Below are 24,096 nucleotides of genomic sequence, written 5' to 3'. Positions count from 1 at the left end.
GCTCTTCTATTATTATTTTTATTATAATGTTGGCTTATTGTCGCTTTGGTAATGAGCAGCCAGGACAGAAATGTCTGTGTCCCGTTCCTACCTTGTGATTACAGCAATCCCAGTCCGGAACACCCCCGCGATAGGTGAAATCCATGAAGAAGTGACCATGTTTTTTTTGTTTTTTTTTTAATTATTATTTATACAAATTTTAAAGCTCTATGAACATCTCCAGACTTTTAATTAATCTCCCCCAGACTCCTATAAACCTCTACCATACTCTTAAAAACACGATCAATACTCTTAAACACCTATTGAACTCTTAAACATACAGTAATGCACCATAGTACTGTACAGTACTATATTTAAAATAAAATTAATATAAACTGTATTTAATTCCCTGTAATATACGTTTTAATGATTTTTTTTCCCTTTGTTTTTTACAGTTTTAATGTTTTCGGCTATGAAGCATTTATTTTACCACAAACACTTCAGCATTCACACAAAATCCCACTATATGGTGAATTATGCGCAATATGAAGATGAAAAATAATCTGCAATGCACTGAATCTGCAATAGGTGAACCCCGATATAGCGAGGGAACACTGTAGTTCAATTTCCTGTTCTAGGGTTATCATCACACTTTTTCTTTCTAATATCAGTTCATCGCTGGTATTACAAAAATACAAAAAGACAAAGATGTTGATGAATTCTCAGAAGCTTTATATCTAAATCGCGGCACGGTGAACGACTGGTTAGCACATCTGCCTCACAGTTCTGAAGACCGGGGTTCAAATCCCGGCCCCACCCGCGTGGATTTTGTTCTCCCTGTGCCTGCGTGGGTTTTCTCCGGGCACTCCGGTTTCCTCCCACATCCCAAAAACATGCATGGTAGGTTGATTGGAAACTCTAAATTGCCCTTAGATGTGGATGTGTGCACGAATGGTTGTTTGTTTCTATGTGCCCTGCGATTGGCTGGCGACCAGTTAAGGGTGTACCCCGCCTCTCACCCAAAGACAGTTGGGATAGGCTCCAGCACGCCCGCAACCATTGTGAGGATAAAGCGGTACAGGAAATGGATGGATGGATATATATATATAAATCAAACGTTACCCTTTTAATTTTGCCGTCGTAGGGTCAAGGAGTTTTGATAATTCCCGAATAAATATCTCGGGCCCGATCTGGGAAATCGCCCACAATAGCAAATTGGGCCAGTAATGGGGCTAAAATCCTGGAGTCTTATCCAGGCCTAAGGCGCCATGTTAGTGGAGGGGTAGCTAACATTGGCCACCGTTACGAAAGGTTCCAGAAGAGGTCCAACTGGCAGGCGAGGCTCCTTGTGGGGTTAATGCCGGAGAAAGCAGGGTGTTAAAATTCTCAAGATGACATAAAGAAAGTTCCAGATCGCTACTGACAGTGGTGGAAGTTAACGGCTGGTAACGATTTGCTGCTCAATGTAAGGTGCCCACCATATTGAAGATAAAGATTTGTTTTTGTGTATATCTACTTTAAAAAATTAGAGTATGTATCACAAATTCAAAAAGTTAATAAAACGGCTAATAGGAAAGAAGCAATTGGTATATTATGGGCATTTTATTCTACAATCAAACAATCTGTAAAGCATTTATTTTTAAGGGTAATACTGTCAGATCAGATTTAAATGATATCAAAGGGTTTTGGAATTGTAGTTTGCAATATATTTACGGTTTAATCTACTGCATTAATATAGGCAAACATCTAAACATCTTTATGGGGGGCGTCAATCAGTCGTAGATTTTCGCTTTTCGCCGCAGGGCTTGGCATATTTTGGCTGCTTAATATTTCTGCCTGTGCTGTTTGCTGCCATTTAGCAAAATTATTTGTTTCAACTTTGATTCGAGACATAAAATCGCTGATAAGAACATCTGATCGATCCAGTTCTATGCGATCGACAAGAGTGATGGATTTACATCATGCCCAACTGGATGTAACTTAATGCACAATCCGGACCCTTCTCCTAGCAATCAAATCACCCTGATGGATATGCCATGTGACTAGGATTACAAGGAAGGACGGAACTGTTGACCGATCTGAGGAGTAGAGGAAAGAAAAGAACCATTTTGAAATTTCTCATTATGGTGTGTGATTGCTTCCCTTACAAAATATCCCAAATTTCTTGGATTTATCAAGGCATGACATCATCTCTATTGGCATTCCGCCCCCTCTCTGGGTGCTTCTATGAAAGTGAATCACCCTTTCACTTTTTCCTGCCTCCCTCTGTTGCCGCCTCCCTCTATCACAGCTGAGTCATCGTGACACGCCTCCGAGTGTCTATGGTTGCCATCTCCTACATCTCATGCTGCTAAAACAAGAGACCTTCTAAGGTCATGAGTAAGACCAGACATTATTAAACTTTTGATTTGGAGTAAAAAAAATAATAATTCTTAAAGTTTCAGATCATGATTGAGCACCCTCTGCCTAGAACTTCACAGCTTTCTTTGCTCATGTCCTCTAATTAGAGAAACAGCACACAAGAAGACTTGAGGCTTAACAGTGGTTTTAGCACTTGACAGAGCTCACTACAAAATAAAAACAGTCAACTCGAAAGGGCTATTTTTAAGCATATCACCAGACTATTCCTTTGCAGTTTCTTCTATAACTGTTGTCATGACAACAGCTCATTTTGGGCCTGATTTACTATTATAACAAATAGTTGGCTCTAAATTTCAGATTGGACACTCTGTTAGCAACAGGTGCAAAAGTGGTGGTAAAAGGGTTTCACCATGGAACATTTGGGAGAGGACTGCAAGCGCAAAATTAAGTCTGAACACTGCAAAAATGCAAAATAGTGAATTTAACTTATTACTTGTGAAAACATCTTACTGTACTTATTTTAAGACAGTTTTGACTTTTTTCAAAATTTCCAGCAAGACCAAAAGACTTGTTTTAAAATACACGTTCTTATTTTTAGAATCTTAACAAGTCAATTCATACTAGTTCTATAGGGAGATTGTCAGAGAAGACATTTTGTCCCTAAAGTAAGTGACACAAATCTGCCAGTGGAACAGATATGAATTGATTTGATAAGATTCGTAAAATAAAATACTGTACTTTGGAACAAGTATTTTGTTCTCGCCGAAAATTGAGAAAAAAGTCAAAACTATCTTCGAATAAGCACAGGAAGATGTTTTCCCGAGAAATAAGATAAATTCACTCGGTAAGATTTTGCGTTTTTTTTTTTTTGTGGTTTTTTTTTTTTTTGCAGTGAATTGACAGAATTGGAAGTGTTAATGGAAATTGAAAAGAAGGGAATAAATAAACCTATCACTGAAAATTTTGGTGAAGCCAACAACAGCACAAAAGCCATGTTTTGTTTTGTTTTTCTTGTTTGGCAGGGCGTCTGCTGCAGCAAAATGCGCAGGTCCGCATGCTAATTCCATACATTTTCTGAACCGCTTCTCCTCACTAGGGTCGCGGGCGTGCTGGAGCCTATCCCAGCTGTCATCGGGCAGGAGGCGGGGTACACCCTGAACTGTTTGCCAGCCAATCGCAGGGCACATAGAAACGAACAACCATCCGCACTCACATTCACACCTACGGGCAATTTAGAGTCTCCAATTAATGCATGTTTTTGGGATGTGGGAGGAAACCGGAGTGCCCGGAGAAAACCCACGCAGGCACGGGGAAAACATGCAAACTCCACACAGGCGGGGCCGGGGATTGAACCCAGGTCCTCAGAACTGTGAGGCTGACGCTCTAACCAGTCGTCCACCGTGCCGCCCCGCATGCTAATTGACAAGTGTAATTTGGAAGTTGGTGTTGAAGTGCTGCCTCCACTAGTGAAAATGGCTGCAAGGCTTACTCTTCTCTTTTTCTGCTCACCTTTTCTCTTCAGACTCTGGCCTCGTTGCAATGCACAAGCTCCACCCCTTCTCATCATGATAAGAAAAGCCAATTGGCCCCGCAGAGCACAAAACAGTAATTTCATGTGGAGTGTTACAAGCAGATGTCAAATACGCGGTAATCCCTTAGCCTTTGTCTAAATGAACCACAAAAGACACCTTGGAAATGTTTGAAAACGTGGAAAAAAATGCACAAGGTTCTTCACTGTCAGGCAAGTGCAGAAATATAGTATATTAACCATTGTTAATATTGAAATGTGAAAAAAACATAACTACTGTGAAGGTGATTCATGTCACTCATGTGCTTCATGCATTTCTTTTTCTAAAATTCTTCTTTCTCATACAAATGTGTCCCCGAGTCGCATAAAAAGAAAAAAAACTTTTTTTTTTTTTAAATTTGTGATTTAATTTTTTTGCAGAGTGTGTAAGTCGAAGTCATGAAGAAGCCACTCCAAGTTTCAATTAACAATAATTTGGGCCATAAAATCTTTAACTTTGTGTTAGATTTTGGGACGCTTGCGAGGGAAATCTTCGCCACAGCGCCTGGGCGTGGTGATACGACAGTCGGCCAATCAGTTACAATCATGGAAGTTCACAAATGATTTGCTTTCGCAGGCCACATCAAGTGATGTCACAGGCCGGATCTGGCCCCCGGGCCTTGAGTTTGACACTTGTGTCTTATTTGATCGGAGGCAATGATGTCTGCAGGAATACTTTTCAGTTTCTTCTGGGGGTGAGTTTTCATTAACGTTATCTACGTTACATTTTAAGTTTTGACAAATATGAAAATGTTCTTTTTGGTTATTACAGTGCAAATTTGACTGCAAAAAGTGTTTTCAGTGTTGAAAAATCACACGTTTATATAATTTGGACACAATAGAAAACTATGGCTGTGATTCATTCTTATTATTCTTGTTTCTGTGAAGTAAATCTGATGATTCGCTTGCTCTCAGTGTGACCCGGAAAATGAGATGGCTCAAGCGCACGTCGCCATAGTTTGTTATTTAAAGCTAGCTAGCTTAGTTAACTACCTTTGAGCACACGGAGTGCATTACAAACAGCGGCGACCGTCGTAGTTACGAACTCAAAATAATTGGATGATTTTCAGCAAGTGCTGGCAATCATATGCTAAATTTATTTGCATATTGTCTATATATAGGAAACCGGAGTGCCCGGAGAAAACCCACGCAGGCACGGGGAGAACATGCAAACTCCACACAGGTGGGGCCGGGGATTGAACCCGGGTCCTCAGAACTGTGAGGCTGACGCTCTAACCAGTCGGCCAATGTGCCGCCAAAATAAAACCATGTGTTCCTCAATTTGAGCTGTGGAATGAGAAAGTAACAATAATGACAGTTTGATATGAGGCCGGAGCGCCAGCACCCAGCTGCGGTGTATCTGCTGCATAAAACGTAATCAAATCGCTTGTACGTAGGTTTGGATCGCATGAGACCAATATATTGTTTAAAACAGGCCACTCACCATTGCTATAGCAACAGTGATCTCACCATTACAGAAAGTGTTTATTTTTATATTTTTATATATTTATAGTGTTGCTCCACAGCAGATGTTTCTCAGTTATACAACTTTTGACACTGACAAAGTCAGTTCAACAAAATGTTTTTCTTACCGTATGATGACATACATGACCAGGAAGTTCCCCACCAGGCCGATGACACAAACGATCATGTAAACCACTACAATGGTGACCCTCACTCCGGTCGGCAGCAGGGCGTCGGTCTCGTTGTAGGCGCTGCTGAAATTGTGCTGGAAAAGCGAGTCGTTGTAGAGCTGCAAGTGACTCAGCTCGGCCAGCAGGAGCTGGTCGGGGAAGTCCATGTCCGGGCGAGGTCACAGGGTGAGGAAATGCCCACTAATTCATCAATTTGACCTGAGGACACAAAGAAGACTTTGAATTCCTATTTGCTTTTTTTATTATTATTATTTATTATTGATTATTTTAATGATTAAATAATAAAATAATCAATATTATTTTAATTATTCCCCTACTCGAAGCCATCACCTTATTGTGGTGGAGGGGTTTGTGTGTCCCAATGATCCTAGGAGCTAAGTTGTCTGGGGCTTTATTCCCCAGGCAGGGTCACCCTTGGCAAACAGGTCCTAGGTGAGGGACCAGACAAAGCACGGCTCAAAGACTACCTTATGATGATGACAAACAATGGACTCAGTTTTCCCTTGCCCGGACGCGGGTCACCGGGGCCCCCCTCTGAAGCCAGGCCTGGAGGTGGGGCTCGAAGGCGAGCGCCTGGTAGCCGGGCCTGCACCAATGGGGCCAAGGCGGGCACAGCCCGAAAGAGTAACGTGGGTCCCCCTTCCCATGAGCTCATAACTTGTGGGAGGGGCCATAGGGGTCGGGTGCAGTGTGAGCTGGGCTGTGGCTGAAGGGTGTCCACACGTGCACTTGGCACCAGGACGCCCTAGGTCGCAGTTCGATGATCGACTTTGTGGTCGTGTCATCGGACTTGTGGCCACATTTCTTGGACACTCGGGTGAAGAGAGGGGCGGAGCTGTCTACTGATCACCACCTGGTTGTGAGTTGGATCCGATGGTGGGGGAAGATGCCGGTCCGACTTGGCAGGCCCAAACGTATTGTGAGGGTCCGCTGGGAACGTCTTGCAGAATCCCCTGTCAGAAGGAGTCTCATCTCACCTTCAACAGAACTTTGCTCAAGTTCTGGGGGAGGCGGGGGACATCGAGTCCGAGTGGACCATCTTCCGTGCCTCCATTGCTGAGGCGGCCGACCGGAGCTGTGGCCGTAAGGTGGTCGGTGCCTGTCGTGGCGGCAATCCCCAAACCAGTTGGTGGATACCAACGGTGAGGGATGCCGTCAAGCTGAAGAAGGAGTCCTATCGGGTCTTTTTGGCCTGTGGGACTCCTGAGGCAGCTGATGGGTGCCGGCTGGCCAAGCGGAATGCAGCTTTGGTGGTCGCTGAAGCAAAAACCCGAGTAAGGGAGGAGTTCGGTGAGGCCATGAAGAAAGAATTCTGGACGGCTTCGAGGAAATTCTGGTCCATCATCCGGCGCCTCAGGAGGGGCAAGCAGTGCACCATCAACACTGTGTATAGTGGGGATGGGGCGCTGCTGACTTTGACTCGGGACCTTGTGAATCGGTGGGGAGAATACTTCGAAGACCTCCTCAATTCCACCGATTCCACTTCCCATGAGGAAGCAGAGTCTGGGTTCTTTGAGGCGGGCTCTCCTATCTCTGGGGTTGAGGTCACCGAGGTTGTTAAAAATCTCCTCGGTGGCAAGGCCCCGGGGGTGGATGAGATTCGCCCGGAGTTCCTAAAGGCTCTGGATGTTGTGTTGCTATCCTGGTTGACACGCCTCTGCAACATCGCGTGAACATCAGGGACAGTGCCTCTGGATTGGCAGACTGGGGTGGTGGTCCCCCTTTTTAAGAAGGGGGATCGGAGGGTGTTCCAACTACAGGGGGATCACACTCCTCAGCCTCCCTGGTAAGGTCTATTTAGGGGTGCTGGAGAGGAGGGTCCATCGGGAAGTCGAATCTCAGATCCAGGAGGAGCAGTGTAGTTTGTGTCCAGGCCGTGGAACAGTGGACCAGCTCTACACCCTCGGCAGGGTCCTCGACGGTGCATGGGAGTTCGTCCAACCAGTCTACATGTGTTATGTGGACTTGGACCAGGCATTCGACCGTGTCCCTTGGGGGTGCTTCGGGAGTATGGGGTACCGAACCTTCTGATACGGGCTGTTCGTCCCTGTACGACCGGAGTCAGAGTTTGGTCCGCATATCCGGCACTAAGTCGGACTCGTTTCCGGTGAGGGTTGGACTCCACCAAGGCTGCCCTTTGTCACCGATTCTGTTCATAACTTTTATGGACAGAATTTCAAGGCGCAGCCCAGGTGTAGAGGGGGTCCAGTTTGGTGGCCTGAGTATTGCATCTCTGCTTTTTGAAGATGATGTGGTTCTGTTGGCTTCATCAGCCGTGATCTCCAACTCTCACTTGAGCAGTTTGCACCCGAGTGTGAAGCTACTGGAATGAGAATCAGCACCTCCAAATCTGAGACCATGGTCCTCTGTCGGAAAAGGGTGGCGTGCCCTCTCCAGGTTGGGGATGAGATCCTCCCCCAATTGGAGGAGTTCAAGTATCTTGGGGTCTTGTTCACGAGTGAGGGAAGAATGGAACGGGAGATTGACAGGCAGATCGGTGCAGCGCCTGCAGTGATGCAGACTTTGTATCGGTCCGTTGTTGTGGTAAAGAAGGAACTAAGCCGAAAGGCGAAGCTCTCGATTTACCGGTCGATCTACGTTCCTACCCTCACCTATGATCACGAGCTGTGGGTCGTGACCGAAAGAAGAAGATCCCGGATACAAGCGGCCGAAACGAGTTTCCTCCGCGGGTGTCCGGGCTCTCCCTTAGAGATAGCGTGAGAAGCTCGGTCATCTTAGAGTAGAGCCGCTGCTACTCCGCATCGAGAGGAGCCAGATGAGGTGGGTGGGGCATCTGATTCGGATGCCTCCCGGATGCCTCCCCGGTAAGGTATTCCAGGCACATCCCACCGGGAGGAGACACGTTGGAGAGACTCGGTCTTTCGGCTGGCCTGGGAACGCCGCGGGATCCCCCCGGAAGAGATGGATGAAGGGACTGGGAAGAGGGAAGTCTGGGCCTCCCTGCTAAAGCTACTGCCCCCGCGACCCGACCTCCGATCAGCGGTAGAAAATGGATGGATGGATGGATGGATTTTAATTATTTTATTTGAATGATAGGAAAATAACTAACTACTAAGTAACGAAGTACTGACTAAGAACAAATAACTGCACTTGATTCATGAGTCCATTAAAATGTTTTGCACATAAATGTTAAATAAAATTCTACTTAAATGTTTAAAAACTGTTAAAGATTAAATGTATTATACAATTGAATTGTACTTAAAAAATGGAGTGTACGGTACATTAAAAGTGAAAAAAAAGTTATGTTTTGGTTAAAAAAGTTGAAACAGGCTCGATGCATCGTTATAAGCTTCATTGTAATATGTTTGAGTTCATGTTTTCAGTGTTGTAAATTGTATTGGTATTGAATTTAGTTATTCTTTCGGATACTTAGAGTCTAGACCAACCCCGCATACCACTTGTGGTTCTCATACCACACTTTGAGAATAACTGATTTAGACACATGGTATATTATTTCATACCCTCTGTTGTTTAGATACCTGTACATCAATGTGAGGAAAATGAGGAAAATTTGCTGTTATTTGTTGCTAATTTGTATTTCAAATAAAGTTCAACCTAATCTAGCAGTATTTCTTTGGCATAAACAGGGAGTACTATGGTTGTGCCATCCGTCGAGGAAGATATGGGGGTTAGGGGGGCGCCATCGAGGAGTCTCACACAAGGCGCCATTCAAACCAGGACCAGCAGTGGTTGGTTATGAAGAAACGTGAAAATTTGGGGGTTATACTGTATAGCGCTTGCTCTCCGGGATCAGCTGCTGCATCAATACCTCAAATTGGCGCCACAAAACCGACTCCTGCACTCTCCCGCTCTTCGAGCATGAATATTCATCAAAAACAGTAACTGCGGCTGCAGCATCCCCGCGGTTACTGCCAGCCTCAATACATGGGAGCTATATATGCGCAAATTCACCTACCCTTCTTTTCTGCATCCCGCCAAACTGCTACTCAATCCACATCCAGACACTGCAGGTGGAAAACTAGGGTGCATTACTGCAACCCAATGTGTTCCTTTTATGATGACAGGTGTTCATTACAGTCATTCCCCTCTTGTGCAGAAGGTGTCACACTTTAAACTAATACATGTTCATTGTTGAAGTGTAGTCAAAAGGATAGTGTGCAGGTGTGTACTGTTTCCATATACTGGCCTGACAAGTATATTAGTGTTTTTAATGTGTTTCCTTTTGACAAAGTTGTCATCTTTATGTGCAGATGCACAGAAAATACTTTCACGTAAACCCTTAAGCTACAACACTATCTTATTATATGATTTTTTTATTTATTTTTTTAATTGCTAGTAAAAAAACAAAAACAAAAAAAAAAACAATACATGCAAGAAGAATATGTCTGTGATTGGAAATACACATCTATGCTGACGCAAACCGTCCAGGAAGCATTATTTTGCTCACAGCGATACTGGCATTCAAACAGGAGGTCAGAACGTTCAGAGAGAGAGTCTCTCATTGCATTAAAAACAACAACTGGTCGATTAATCCGCTATATGCGGAACGTCAGATGACCAAACTCAGAAAACAGAATAGCTGACTTCCTGTGTATGTGACGCTAAAGAGCATAACTAGGATTGATGACATGATTTTCATTAAAAAAAACAGATAAACAAATCTTTATGGCTGGTATCTTCAGACAAAAGTTAGATACATTTATGTCATTTATTTATACAAATATGGTATGATATACTGTACAGGGCGGCACGGTGGGCGACTGGTTGGAGCGTCAGCCTCACAGTTCTGAGGACCGGGGTTCAATCCCCGTCCCCGTCTGCGTGGAGTTTGCATGTTCTCCCCGTGCCGGCGTGTGTTTTCTCCGGGCACTCCGGTTTCCTCCCACATCCCAAAAACATGTATGAATTGGAGACTCTAAATTGCCCGTAGGTGTGAATATGAATGCGAATGGTTGTTTGTTTGTATGTGCCCTGCGATTGGCTAGCAACCAGTTCAGGGTGTACCCCGCCTCCTGCCTGATGATAGCTGGGATAGGCTCCAGCACCCCTGCGACCCTAGTGAGGAGAAGCGGCTCAGAAAATGGATGGATGGATATACTGTACAATATGAACAGGAACAAATCGGCTATTGTCATCTTTGGTTGGTGGTGACTTGTGTTATAAAAACATTCACCCAAGCGAGGACGAAGTGCTTTTACCCATTTTGCCGAATAGGGAAGTAGGTGGCGGAACATTGAATACTGGTTAGCACATATGCCTCACAGTTCTGAGGACACGGGTTCAAATCCGGCCTCGCCTGTGTGGAGTTTGCATGTTCTTCCCGTGCCTGCGTGGGTTTTCCCCAGGTACTCCAATTTCCTCCCATGGTAGGTTAATTGAAGACTCTAAATTGCCCGTAGGTGTGAATGTGAGTGCGAATGGTTGTTTGTTTATATGTGACCTGCAATTGCCAGTTCAGGGTGTACCCCGCCTCTCGCCCGAAGATAGCTGGGATAGGCTCCAGTACACCCATGACCCTAGTGAGGATGAGCGATACGGAAAATGGATGGATGGATTGGAAGTAGGTTCTGGATATACCGGATATATATCCAAAATTTGGAGGAAGGAAGTTCACTCAAATGCCCATCCCTAATACAACCCCAATTCCAATGAAGTTGGGACGTTGTGTTAAACATAAATAAAAACAGAATACAATGATTTGCAAATCATGTTCAACCTATATTTAATTGAATACACTACGAAGACAAGCTATTTAATGTTCAAACTGATAAACTTGATTGTTTTTAGGAATAATCATTAAATTAGAATTTATGGCTGCAACACGTTCCAAAAAGCTGGGACAGGGTCATGTTTACCACTGTGTTACATCACCTTTTCTTTTAACAACATTCAATAAACATTTGGGAACTGAGGTAACTAATTGTTGAAGCTTTGTAGGTAGAATTATTTCCCATTCTTGCTTGATGTACAGCTTCAGCTGTTCAACAGTCCCGGGTCTCCATTGTCGTATTTTACGCTTCATAATGCGCCACACATTTTCAATGGGAGACAGCTCTGGACTGCAGGCAGGCCAGTCTAGTACCCGCACTCTTTTACTACGAAGCCACGCTGTTGTAACATGCAGAATGTGGTTAGGCATTGTCTTGCTGAAATAAGCAGGGGCGTCCATGAAAAAGACCCCAGACTGTTGAACAGCTGAAGCTGTACATTGAGCAAGAATGGGAAAGAATTCCACCTACAAAGCTTCAACAATTAGTATCCTCATTTCCCAAATGTTTATTGAATGTTGTTAAAAGAAAAGATGATGTAACACAGTGGTAAATATGACCCTGTCCCAGCTTTTTTTGGAACGTGTTGCAGCCATAAAATTCGAAATTAATGATCATTTGCTAAAAACAATCAAGTTTATCAGTTTGAACATTAAATAGCTTGTATTTGTAGTGTATTTAATGAAATACAGGTTGAACATGATTTGCAAATCATTGTATTTTGTGTTTATTTATGTTTAACACAACGTCCCAACTTCATTGGAATTGGTGTTGTATTATGCAGAAGATGCCAACATGTTGTATCTATCCAAATGTAATCCACTAAAAGACACATCCTTCAACTGTAAGAGAACCCTCTTTTTGAGAAAAGATTGGATTTTGATTTGTATGACAAACCTACTGTATAACAATCTCAACGTTGCCTGATTTGCTTATACCTTTTAAGTTCTACGAAGTATTTTCTGCATTTCCTGTACCTAGGCAGCAGGGTGATATCGTGGTTAGCACATCTGCCTCGCAGTCGAGAGGTCCCGGCATTGAATCTTGGCTTAGGCTCCCTTGTGTGGAATTTGCATGTTCTTGCCGTGCTTGCTTAGGTTTTCTAAAGGTACTCTGGTTTCTTCCCATACTCCAAAAACAAACATGTTGGGTCAATTGTTGACTCTAAAGTCCTCATGTGTGAATGTGAGCTGGGTTGACTGAAGTCACAAAAGTGAGTACACCCCTCTCATTTTTGTAAATATTTTATTATATCTTCCATGGGACAACACTGAAGAAATGGCACTTTGCTACAATTTAAAATAGTAAGTGTTCAGCTTATATGACTTTGCAAATTTACTGTCCCCTTAAAATGAGTCAACACAAAGCCACTAGTGTCAAAACCGTCCAAATTGTGCCCAAAGTGTCAATATTTTGTGTGGCTACCATTATTTTCCAGCACTAATTTAACCCTCTAGGGTCTATAGTTCACCAGGGCTTCACAGGCTGCCACTGGAATCTTCTTCCACTCCTCAATAACGACATGATGGAGATGGTGGGTGTAGAGACTTTGTGCCCCTCCACCTTCGGTTTGAGGATGTCCCAATTAATGGTTCCCTCGAAGAACAGTAGCACCCTAGTGCCGGCAACCCTCATTCAGCCCCAGCCTGTGACACTCCCATCACTATGTTTGACTGTGGGCAAGGTACACTTTTCTTTGCACTCCTCACCCAGTTGCTGCCACACATGCTACAGACCATTTGAACCAAATAAGTTTATCTTGGTCTCATCAGACATCAGGATATAGTACCCATTATCCATGTCTATAGTTTGCTTGTCTTCAGAAAATATGTTTGTGGTTTTCTTGTGCATAATTTTTTTTCCTTTTGGGATGATAACCATATAGACTAATTTGATGCATTGCACGGTGATTGGTGTTGATCCCCCACCCCTTCAAGCTGCAATGCTGGCAGCTGGCATTTGTATTTTCCAAAGATGACTTTTGGATAGAACACTTAGCACATGTACTGAACATATTTGGTTGACCGTGGGAAGGGCTGTTCTGAGCGGAACTTGTCCTGTTAAACTGTATGGTCTTGACCACTCCAGCTCAGTTTCAGGATATTGGCAATCTTATAGCCTTTTTTATGTAGAGCAGCATTTTATTTTTCTGATCGTCAGAGAGTTCTTTTCCACGAGGTGCCATATTGAACTTCCAGTGACCAGTATAAGAGTGTGAGAGCGATAATACCAAATGCAACACTGCTCTACCTTCACAGCTGAGACATTGTAACATTAATGATTCACATAACACTGGGGTGAGGTGTGTGTGTGGGGGGGGGGGGGGGGGGGGGGGGTTGTACAATGACTACTTTACTTTGTAGCAAAGTGCCATTTTTTCAGTGTTGTCCTATAAAAATATTACTATAAGGGGTATATTCACTTTTCTGATATACAATACTGTATGTGCCCAGCAATTAGCTGGCAGCCAATCCAGGTCAGGGTGTACCTGTCTCTCGCCAAAAGTCAGCATACTAGGCTCCAGCTCAGCCACAACGCTAATGAGGACAAGCGCTGTTGAAAAAAGGATGGTTGTCCTGTATATTTAAATTTTAGTCGGTGCCGGGAGACTAAAATTTAGTTAATCAGTGGAGGGAATTAAGAAGCCTCTGTCCTTTTGTTAGCTCAACCAATGCTCTTGTTTGGAAATGTTCCACTGCTCTGTGGGTGCTGTAGGAGTTCCTTTTAGTCAAAATGCTGCTTGGCTGGCAAGGACAGTCTAAAGCATTTGAAGCAACCATGGTGATGTTCCAACTCGTCACAATATTTGCGTTACTGTGGCCACACAGTCGAGTAATAGCAACCTGAGTGCTTGGGGTGTCTTTCTTTATTTTGTGTTTTCTATATGCAGTGTTTTAACGCAAAATTCAAACAGACAAGTGTTTTAACAATTTGGAATTTGACCAAATGGTTAGCTCATCTGCCTCTCAGTTGAGAGGTCCCAGATTAAAATATTGGCTCCAGACTTCCTGTATGTGTCTTAAATTACCTACCGCATTCTAAAAACATTCATGTTGGGTTCATTGAAGTTGTCCAAAGGTGTGAATGCAAGTTTGGATGGATTCTCGCCCAAAGTCAGCTGAGATAATAATAATAATTAATTGTATTTATAGGCACCTTTCAGGGTACTCAAGGTCACAATACAAACATAGTTAAAAGAAATCAAGGAATACAATAAAAATAACAGAACATAAAACATCAATTAAAATAAAGTAAAAATACTGTGGCAAATTAATAGTTAATAGGAAGTCTGGAACAGGTCTGTCTTGAGTTTGGATTTGAAAAAGGATGGAGGACAAAGACTTAGAGAGTGGGAGGGTATGGCAATGTGAAGGAGGTCAGCAAGACATGGTGAGATGAGGTTATCTATGGCCTTGAAGGTGCAGATCAATATTTTATATTGGATACGCAAGTAGAGTTGTTGCAGGGCTGGAGTGGTGTGGTGTGTGCGGGGGTCCTTTTAATACAGGCAGCAGAGTTCTGGAGAAGCTGTAGTTTTTGCAGTGACTTGTGAGGGAGACCAAAGAGAAATAAATTGCAATAATCCAGGCGGGAAGTGACGATGCTATGAACAAGGACAGCAGCAGTGTGGGGGCTGAGGGATGGACGGAGGCGATTGATGTTTTGTAAGTGAAAGTATGCAGACCGGGTGAGGTTGTTTATGTGTGCTTGGAAGAAAAGAAGAGTCTGCTGTTCAGGATGACACCCAGACGCTTAACCTGAGGGCAGGGGAAAACAGAGGAATTATCAAGTCTAATGTAAAAACTGTCAATTTTAGCTAGTATGGACTTGGCACCTCTGAATAGGATTTTGGTTTTTATCACTGTTGAGTTGGAAAAGGTTGGAAAGAAGCAGTCAGTATGGGAGGACGGGGGAAGAGTGGCGTTGAGTTTGGTGTTGAGGTAGAGCTGAGTTTCATCTATAGTACATAACAGTGAAAGTGGAAGTTGAATTTACAGAAAATATAGTCAAGAGGTAGGATGTAGGTGATAAAGAGGAGCGGGCCCAAGACAGACCTGAGGGACACCAGAAGAAACGAGCGAGAGATGGGATTTGAATGATTTCATTTGAACAAACTGGGTGCAGTCGGACAGTCAAGAACTGAATGATGGGAGGGGTGTGTGTGTAATGCCAAGGTGGAGGAGTCTGTTCAGCAGGATCGTGTGAAAGATTATATCAAAAGCTGCAGTAAGATCAAGGAGGAGGAGGATGGTGAGTAGGCCAGAGTCAGCTGCCAGGAGTAGGTCGTTGGTGATCTTGATGAGTGCTGTTTCAGTGCTATGGAGGGGGTGGAAACCACACCGGTATTGGTCATAGTAAGATGGGAGTGAAGGTGGGAAGCGACTGTCTTTTCCAACATTTTGGAGAGAAATGGGAGGTTGGAGATGGGATGAAGGTTATTGAAGATATTTGGATATCATCCTGTTTTTTTTCTGTATTGGTGTTATGGCTGCAGTTTTGAATGCTGTGGGGAAAATACCAGTAGAGGGAGATGAGTGGATGATGTTAGTGATGGGAGCACCAGAGATGGAAGGAAAGTTTTTTGTTTTTTCTGTCCATGGCAGAAGACAGAGTAAAGCTTGAAAGTGAGTAGACAGGTGGGACAGGGAGAAGCAGTGAGCATGGACAAAGGCAAACGAGGAGGAAGTTGCTGGTGAATCTGTTTGATTTTTGCATCGTAAAATGGCATAAGGGAATTACAGAAAACAGATGAGTACAAGTGAAAGGGAATGGAGTCTAGTGGGTGTGAAATATTGCCACGCAGGGAAAACAGTGCCGTGGATTTTATGGATTAGGGTTGTGTAGTACGTAGAGTTGGCTTGAATTAAACAGTCTTTGCATTGGATAAAATGATGACTGTAAGTGTCCTTGTGTGTAGGGAGGCCGGTTTTCATATGGAGGCATTTGAGTTGACGACCTTTGGATTTTAATTGTTGCAGTGCAGGAGTGAACCAGGGTGCAAAGGTGGTGAAAGGTACAGATCTGTTTGTTAATGGAGCAAGTGTGTTGAGGAGATAATGGAGATTATTATTGTAGTGAGTAACCAGTTCATCAGGGGTGGAGAAATAGTCCGTGTTGGGAAAGCTGTCGATAAAAGTGGAGAGAGTTTCCGGGCTGATGTTCTTGATTTGGTGAAAAGAGATGACAAGGCGGGAGGTTGATTTTGGAAAAGGTTAAGTTAGTAGAAAAATATATTAGTATGTGGTCTGAAAAGGGGATTGGGTCGGAATTGAAGTTGGTTGAGGTGACACCAGAACAGCATACTAGATCCAGGATGTGTCCTTTGCAATGAGTGGAAAAGCAGTGAGCAAAGTGATTTAGACCAGATGAGAACTCGCTGGAAATTGTGTTATTGGAGATGTCAAGGTGAATATAAAAATCCCCCAGCAGTATAAAGTTAGGAGATAGTGAAGACAGACAGGTAGGCAGCAAAGTCAGTTAAAAAAATCCTTGGTGGCTGGTAGAAAACAGCAATGACAGTGGGAGTGGCAGATAAACTCCAACTCAGCCGCAACCCCAATTTTTTCATTATTTTAGGTAAATATTGTCTTTAATTTGAGATTGTCCAGCTTCCTGGTAGATATTGTCACTGGCCCTGGAGGTTCCACTACACAACCTACATTACATGCAGTGGCGGTCCTAGTTTGAATGGCGCCCTGAGCGACACCCCTTTGGCGCGCAACACCCCACCACCAACTACACTCACTGACATACACACACACACACACACACACTCACACAGGCACACACACTAATGAAATACACACTAGAGCGGACTGGATTTGCTTTAAAATATTTTGAAACAAAAACATTTACCTACAGTACCTGTTTTGACTTGTGCTATCGTTTTGCACCGTAAAGTTGAAAAATGGTGCATCACCATGCAGCTCCACTTTTTCTTTACTTTTCATTTACATATCTATATACATACTTCTACGAAACTGATCCCATTTTCTCTTTTTTACCACGCACAATTTTAAAAAGGAGAATTTTCAGCTAGCAGCCTAAAAAATATGTAATCAAAGCAATCGACCTTCCCTAAATGAATATGCGCCCAAGAGGGGCTGACTGCATCTGTCTGATGAATACAGCACATGCTCTGTGCGTCAATAAATCTGTCTGAGTGTGTTTTGTTTTCCAGATTCAATCTCTGGGTGTATGTGTGTGTGTGTGTGCACGCGTGTGTGTCTGAGCGTTGATGAATATACATTCAAGTCATTCCAAAGTGTGTGTCCATTTAAGGCTTCCTTCTCTTCTATGACATCTAATAGGAGGACAAAGCCACTCTTTTTCTTCACTATCAGGTGCATTTATTGCATTATTAACATCGAGCTGTTTAGTCTTCTTTGGTTTTGGTTACATACCGTATTTTCACGACCATAGGGCGCACTGTATTAAAAGGCGCAGTCTCAGTTACGGGGTCTATTTCTGTATTTAACACATACATAAGGTGCACCGTATCAGGGTATTAGGTGCAGGCATGCTAAAAGATACGCTAACTTAAAACATACAGTAGCATGCATGCACGCTAAAACAATGTTTTTAAAAAGGCAGCGGGTGTAAAACTGAGTTTGGTTGTACTTTTTTGAAGTATTTAACAATGTACTCACGTTATTTTTTTTATCAATCCTCATCCACAAATCCATCAAAGTCCTCATCTTCTGTATCCGAAATGAACAGCTAGGCAAGTTCTCAATCAAGCGCGCCAGGTTCGAGTCAGTCGCGTTGCCATGCGGCTCCTCAGAAATGATGGCGGCTTTTACGAAAGCTCGAACAACAGTGCAAGCAGACACTGAGCCCAAGCATCCACAATCCATTCACAAATTGTGGAGTAACTCGCCCGGCACGGCCTCCTCGTCTTAGTACAGCTGTGTTCGCCATCTGTCATCCATGGCTCCCACACCGCTCACTTCACTTAGAACGCCCTGTTTACACGGAAGTCCAGCGGTTCGTTTAGCCTCCCGGAATGATGGCAAGCCCCGAGTTATTGCCCTCAGTCGAATGGTTACTGTAGAGACACTTCTCCCGGCTGTTCATTGCTCATTAATCCATTGCTCGAGTTGGTCTTCCAACTCGGGCGACCTCGCTTTGTTTCCGCGTTTTGTTTATCTTTTTTATCCACGGAAACTCAGCTTCGTCTTCTTGACATGGCAAATGTCGTTTTCCTACTTCCTCCACTTGCGCACCATGGATTCGTCGATCTTGAATTCTCTCGCGGCTGCTCAATTCCCATGTTCCTCCGCGTAACTGATAGCTTGCAGTTTAAACTGTGCTTCGTAAGCGTGTCTCTTCGTAGGTGACATTTTCGCGGGTCCTTAGCCAAACCGACGTTGTTTTGCACAATGCACACCCCGAAAATGCTCCTAGTCGGTATAGCGGTAAAAAAATAAATAAATAGATAAAAACAAAAAAACAAAAAAAACACCCCGGCGCTATATACCTACTGGGGGCGTGGCTTTAGCGTTCTACTTCACGCACCCTCCCCTGTCCTCAGCCACGTCCGCTTTTCCTCTGTGTAAGCAGCGTGTCGGCAGGCAATGGGGAAGAAATAAAAAAGTCAAGCGGAGCGCTCATCACACAACAACATTTATAGATGTCGGAACTTGGTGCACACATAAGGCACGCCGCATTATAAGGCGCCCCGTCCATTTTGGAGAAAATTGAAGACTTTTAAGTGCGCCTTATGGTCGTGAAAATACGGTAAATAGTTACTATCCGGGTGCGATGACACTGATGATAAAGAACACACACACAAATGCGCCCACGCACATACAAAGCCTCTGTTTCCACTGCTACCTCACAGTAGCTTGTTGTAGCTCACAATAAACTGTTACTAATACAAGCTCAGAACAAGGAGTGAAGACAGTGAATACAAGATGGGGAGCCCAATTCCGATTTAGAGCCTATATTCAGCCTACTTTACATTTTTGTTTACATTTAAAGACACTGTAAAATGATTTCAGAATTTATTTTCTAAATACATTAGATAAGCTTGAAGATAAGCGCTGAAAACGTGCAAAGGAACAATTTAGGACTGAATTGTTGAGATATAGGGCTCTACTATCGTAGACGGCACAGACGGCGCATCTGCAGCAGAGCACAAAAACTGGAGTATCCTGATTGTGGGTGTGCCTTTGACGTGGTCGGCAGAGTGACAATTTGGTGGCAGGGTTTCTGCCAAGGGGTTTGGTGAATTTGATCAGGGTGCAGGCAGACAGATATGTGAGCTCCATGGACATGTGTGGTGGATAACAGACATATTGCATACTCAGATACATACTGTATGTGAGCATCAAACACCAATTCATTGAACCTCCTCATCAATCATATCCCCCACACGGCTGGCGCAGCTATGGAGGGGGGGGACTTGAACGATCTGGTGTGGAGAGAGATACAAGAGGGCCACGGGCATATGCAAGTCACCAGCGGTTATCACCAGCTCATACTGTATTTAATAAGGGTACCCACTCACTTTGTCTGTTACCACAACGGCTCAGAGCAGTGACATTGCACGCATGGCTGCAATTACGGATCCTCCTCTTCCGCACAAAGATGTGAGACTCTGAATGTACTACTTTTAATTTGACTGGACATGATTGAAGTCAGCTATCTTCATGCCCACGGTGGCGCAGACCACCCTTCTTTAAATACGCCGCCTAATGCCCGTCTGCAAAATTACCCGGTCTAGCACGCCTTCACGCAGATTTACGCCGCCTGCAGCGCTGGATTCATGCCGGTCAAGAAAATCGAGCCCAAGGCATTAAACTGTTTTTCATCATTTTAATTGTATACATTTTTGAGGCATGGCTAAAACCAAGCCCAAGAGCCCACTTGGACTTTCTGGCACTTCCAAACTATATAAGTAATGAGCTCCGTCATTCCAGACAACCCAGCTGCTGGTCCGCTTGATAGCTAGCCTCCTAGTCCACTAGACCACTATATTATGTGGACACACACACTATACAAAACTGAGTGAGTAGGTGACTTATTGAAGTTATGTACAGTATTTGAGTGACAGGTACGAGTCCAGCAGGGCGTGCTATCAGCACCTTCAGTGGACACGCCCACAACATCCGAGAGCTGAGAGAGGGCTCTATTTTCCACGATTCTTTGACAAGGCGATTTTTTTATTCAAATTTGGCACATTTAGTCATGAGACTTTTTTTCAGCTTTGTGTCATTTTCATGTTCACTTTACAGGGACTTTAACTTGGTGTGTGCGTGCAGTGTTTCTTTACAAAGTGATATTGCCAACGACTGGCCTGGCAATACACAATACACGATTGATATATGTTTTAAATGCAAAACATTTACAATGTAGAGTGTTTTGCACATTTCCCCTCTAGTTATTTTGTGTGCAGGTGAGCCCATCGCGTTAGAAACGTCTTTCGTGTCGTTGCCATATGCAAACGAGGAGCAAGCGGTCAGCTCGAGTCAATAAATCACAGCAAAAGCCCCACAATGCATCACGCACACGCGTGGAAGAAGTCACCTCAGCCCAACTAGCCAGCCAGACAGGTGTTGATAAGTACGTCTACATACGTAAGCAACACATCGCAGCCCTCTCCCTCTCACTTCTGCACCGCGGAAACTGCAGCCGCATTTTTGCACACCGGACGCGTCATCTGCACGGCGCGTCGACACAAGCCGACGTACTGCAGATGTCTTAAACACCTCCCCGCGATGACCTGCGCATCCTCACGTTCCACTGCGGCGGGCTGGATCGAGTGAAGCCCACTCTAGTCTAGGTCCCGGTTCTGGTCGCGGTCCTACCTTTGCTTTGCGGACCACCGCAAGTAGTTGTCGCCTGACTGCGGCGTCCTGCTGCGAACGTCTCGCTCCTGCGCAGGAGAACAGAAGAACAAGAAGATGATGAAGAAGGGCAATGACTAGTTGGTCCAAAAGCAGTCGGTCCGGTGCGGATGAAGAAGAGGGAGGTGGGAAGGGGAGGGACGAACGGCTTTACCTCGCTGATGCGGTGCGTCGGCTGGGTGGCAAACCCGCAGGGGGGAGGAGGAGGTCGGTGGGCCGGTGGGGCGGGGATGAGGGGGCTTGGTTTGTCAGACCGAGGGAGGAGATAGAGATGCACCCGCCTCTCTGACAGATCGATGGAAGCTCAACATCTCCATTTCGACTGACTGCTCACAAACACTGAAAAACACATGAAGCTTTGGACCCTATTCGAAAAATAATTGGCTGCAGCTCAATGCATTAGTAGGTCTCAAATGAGATCTAGGATTTGAATTCAAACCTTCAATTGTGCTTTGACCCAATCAAAAGTTTTACTGAGTAAACAATTTACAATCACAAAGTAAATACACGATTTACTGTAAAGACCACAGACGTTTGTCTTTGCCCGTTTCCACTTTCATTTACATTCTCAGTTTTTTCTTTCCTTCATCAATGTCTTCCCTTTTGTCCTTTTTCTTTCATTTCTTCCTCATTACTGGCTTTCTTGCGTCCCAAGCCGGGATTCAAACCCACAACCCTTGATTGTGAGACGGATGTGCGAACCACTGTAACGCTGTCGCTGCTATACTTTTCCTCATTTGTGCCTTTTTGATTGATTGCTTTTTTTTTTCTTCGGCCTACCATATTGTCCTCTTCCTTGCGCATTGCTTTCTTCTGTCCATCTTTGCTGCTTTTTTTTCTTCTCTGCTGTTTCCTTCCAAAATATAGAAGCAGCCTGTAAAGTAGTTGTCCATCCTATCAGTAATTATTGTATAAGAGCTAGAAAATACATTTACCAGTACCCACCTGAAAAAAAAAAAAAAAAAAAAAATGGCAGAAAGGGATCCAAAGTCAACCTGGTGTGACATCGCATCATCTCACACAGCGAAAATGCTATGTAAGACTATTATTCTTGATTCTGTTTTAAGGGGAGTGAAATTTTCTGTCAGTCAAATTGAATGGAACAGATTTTAGCTAGAAACCAACATTTTCAGTTAAAGTACTGTAAAAATGCACTTAAGCTGAATGGCACAACTGTATAGCAGAAGTGTACCAAAGAGTCCTGTGTGTAGGTACTGAAAAGAAAAAAGTAATAACACTTCTAGATTAAACTCGTGAAACTACTGGAACCAGCATAATGTAATAATTTTAGTAGGGAAAAAAAGTCATTGTAATATCATTTAACTTTACAAGAATCAAAATGTAGTACTAAATAATACTGTATAGGAAGACAACAAAAGATGTGAGCACAAAGTGTTCATAAAACAAGAATACAATTTTTATATTACAAAGGACAATGAACCCCGCTGCATTGTAAAAAAATATATATATAATGGAATAAATATACTAAGAGAGAACATGGATGTTGAGGAACACAAAGTATACAAGCCCCCACCTCAACTCAGGTGTTGTGGTTGAAATGTAGTCAGAAATGTGTGGTTAACTTTATCCAAGTTTTGTAGGTATTTTATCGCTATTGAATTAATGTATTCTTCACCCAAAAATATGTGGTTTAAATTGACCCAATTAAAATGGCTGCAAATTGTTACCCTAAATTTTTTGGGGTAAATTTTATAGGTTGTTTTTTTACAGTGTGTATCGCGGTTCATCATCATCATCATCTCTCTATTGCTCTCTCTATCTCTCTCTGGATATACAGTATATGGATATAGCTGGATTTTAATTAATTAAAAAAAAATTGTGATTAATTAATTACAAACAAATTAATTACATTAATTTAATTTAACAATTGAATGCCTAATTAATCACATGTTGTGTTCCAAACAATGCAGAGCCTTTGTCATTGCATGATTTTCTGGTACATTGATAACAACAAAAACGACAACAATGACAGCGGTCTAATGGAGGAATTGGATGAAACACCATTGCTACAACTGATGGGAGGCACATTTAATTAAAAAAAGATGGAAGCCTTGATATATAATTTTGTGAAAATTGTGCGAAAAGGAGCTCTCATACCACTGATGCACTTTAACCCTCTGTCACATTATCCGAGTTTTCAACTGCCACGCAGAAACCATTTCAAGGCAAAGACTGTTTTGTATTGAAATGCAATTGAATGCATTTTTCTAAGGTCTGTGTCACTTATTTGATTCCGTCATCCACTAAAATCGATTTAAATTAAACCATGTTGCTCTTTAGGACAAATACGATTACAATATGATTAATTGAGATTAAATAATCACAAAGCCTTAGTGGGGTTCACTGTACTTTCAGTTTTCACTCAGTGACAGTGTGACTGTGAAAGTGAATTGTCTTTCATCTGGGATAGGCTCCAGCTCACCGGTGATGCTGAACAGGATAAGCAGTATAGAAATGTGATGGCTGAATGGATGGATGGATATAACGTGCTATGAAAAAGTATTTGCCGCCTTCTTAAATTCTCCCCCCCGCCTCCTTAATGATTAAGATCATCAAATAAATATAAATATCAGACAAAGATAACCCAAGGAAACATGAAATACAGTTTTTAAATGGTGATTTTATTTATTAAGGGATACGGCGTGGTGCAGAGGGGAAGTGTACGCTCTGCAACCGGAGGGCAAGATACTTAACCCACATTGCCTCAGTTGGAGGGGCCATAGGCACAAAATGGCAACTACGTTTCTGTCAGACTGCCCCATGGCAGCTGTGGTTAAACAAGCAGCTTACCACCACTAGGGTGTGACTCTAAAATAATGACTAAAGTGCAATTATCAATTATAAAGCGTCTTTTACTCTATCATTTGGATAAAATCGACTCCCAATAACAGCTAACTCGTGGAGTACTGCAG

At 43.3% G+C, this 24,096-nt stretch overlaps 1 protein-coding gene across 1 annotated transcript in view; it reads right to left on the bottom strand.

Annotated features, from left to right (window-relative positions):
- oprl1 (opiate receptor-like 1) overlaps nt 1-21,352 on the bottom strand; it is a 66,608-nt gene extending 45,256 nt beyond the window's left edge. Inside the window, exons 1-3 of the mRNA XM_061686348.1 lie at nt 21,318-21,352; nt 21,125-21,192; nt 5,500-5,760 (exon numbers count right to left, since the gene is read on the bottom strand). Of these exons, the coding sequence (XP_061542332.1) occupies nt 5,500-5,708 (209 nt within the window). The 5' untranslated portion in view covers nt 5,709-5,760; nt 21,125-21,192; nt 21,318-21,352. The remainder of the gene's footprint in view (nt 1-5,499; nt 5,761-21,124; nt 21,193-21,317) is intronic.
- Between the last annotated feature and the right edge of the window lie 2,744 nt (nt 21,353-24,096).

Source organism: Phycodurus eques, chromosome 1 (assembly GCF_024500275.1).
Source record: "Phycodurus eques isolate BA_2022a chromosome 1, UOR_Pequ_1.1, whole genome shotgun sequence".
In the NCBI taxonomy this organism is placed as follows: domain Eukaryota; kingdom Metazoa; phylum Chordata; class Actinopteri; order Syngnathiformes; family Syngnathidae; genus Phycodurus; species Phycodurus eques.
Note: the sequence above shows the minus strand (reverse complement) of the source record. Positions and strands in the feature narration are given on the sequence as shown.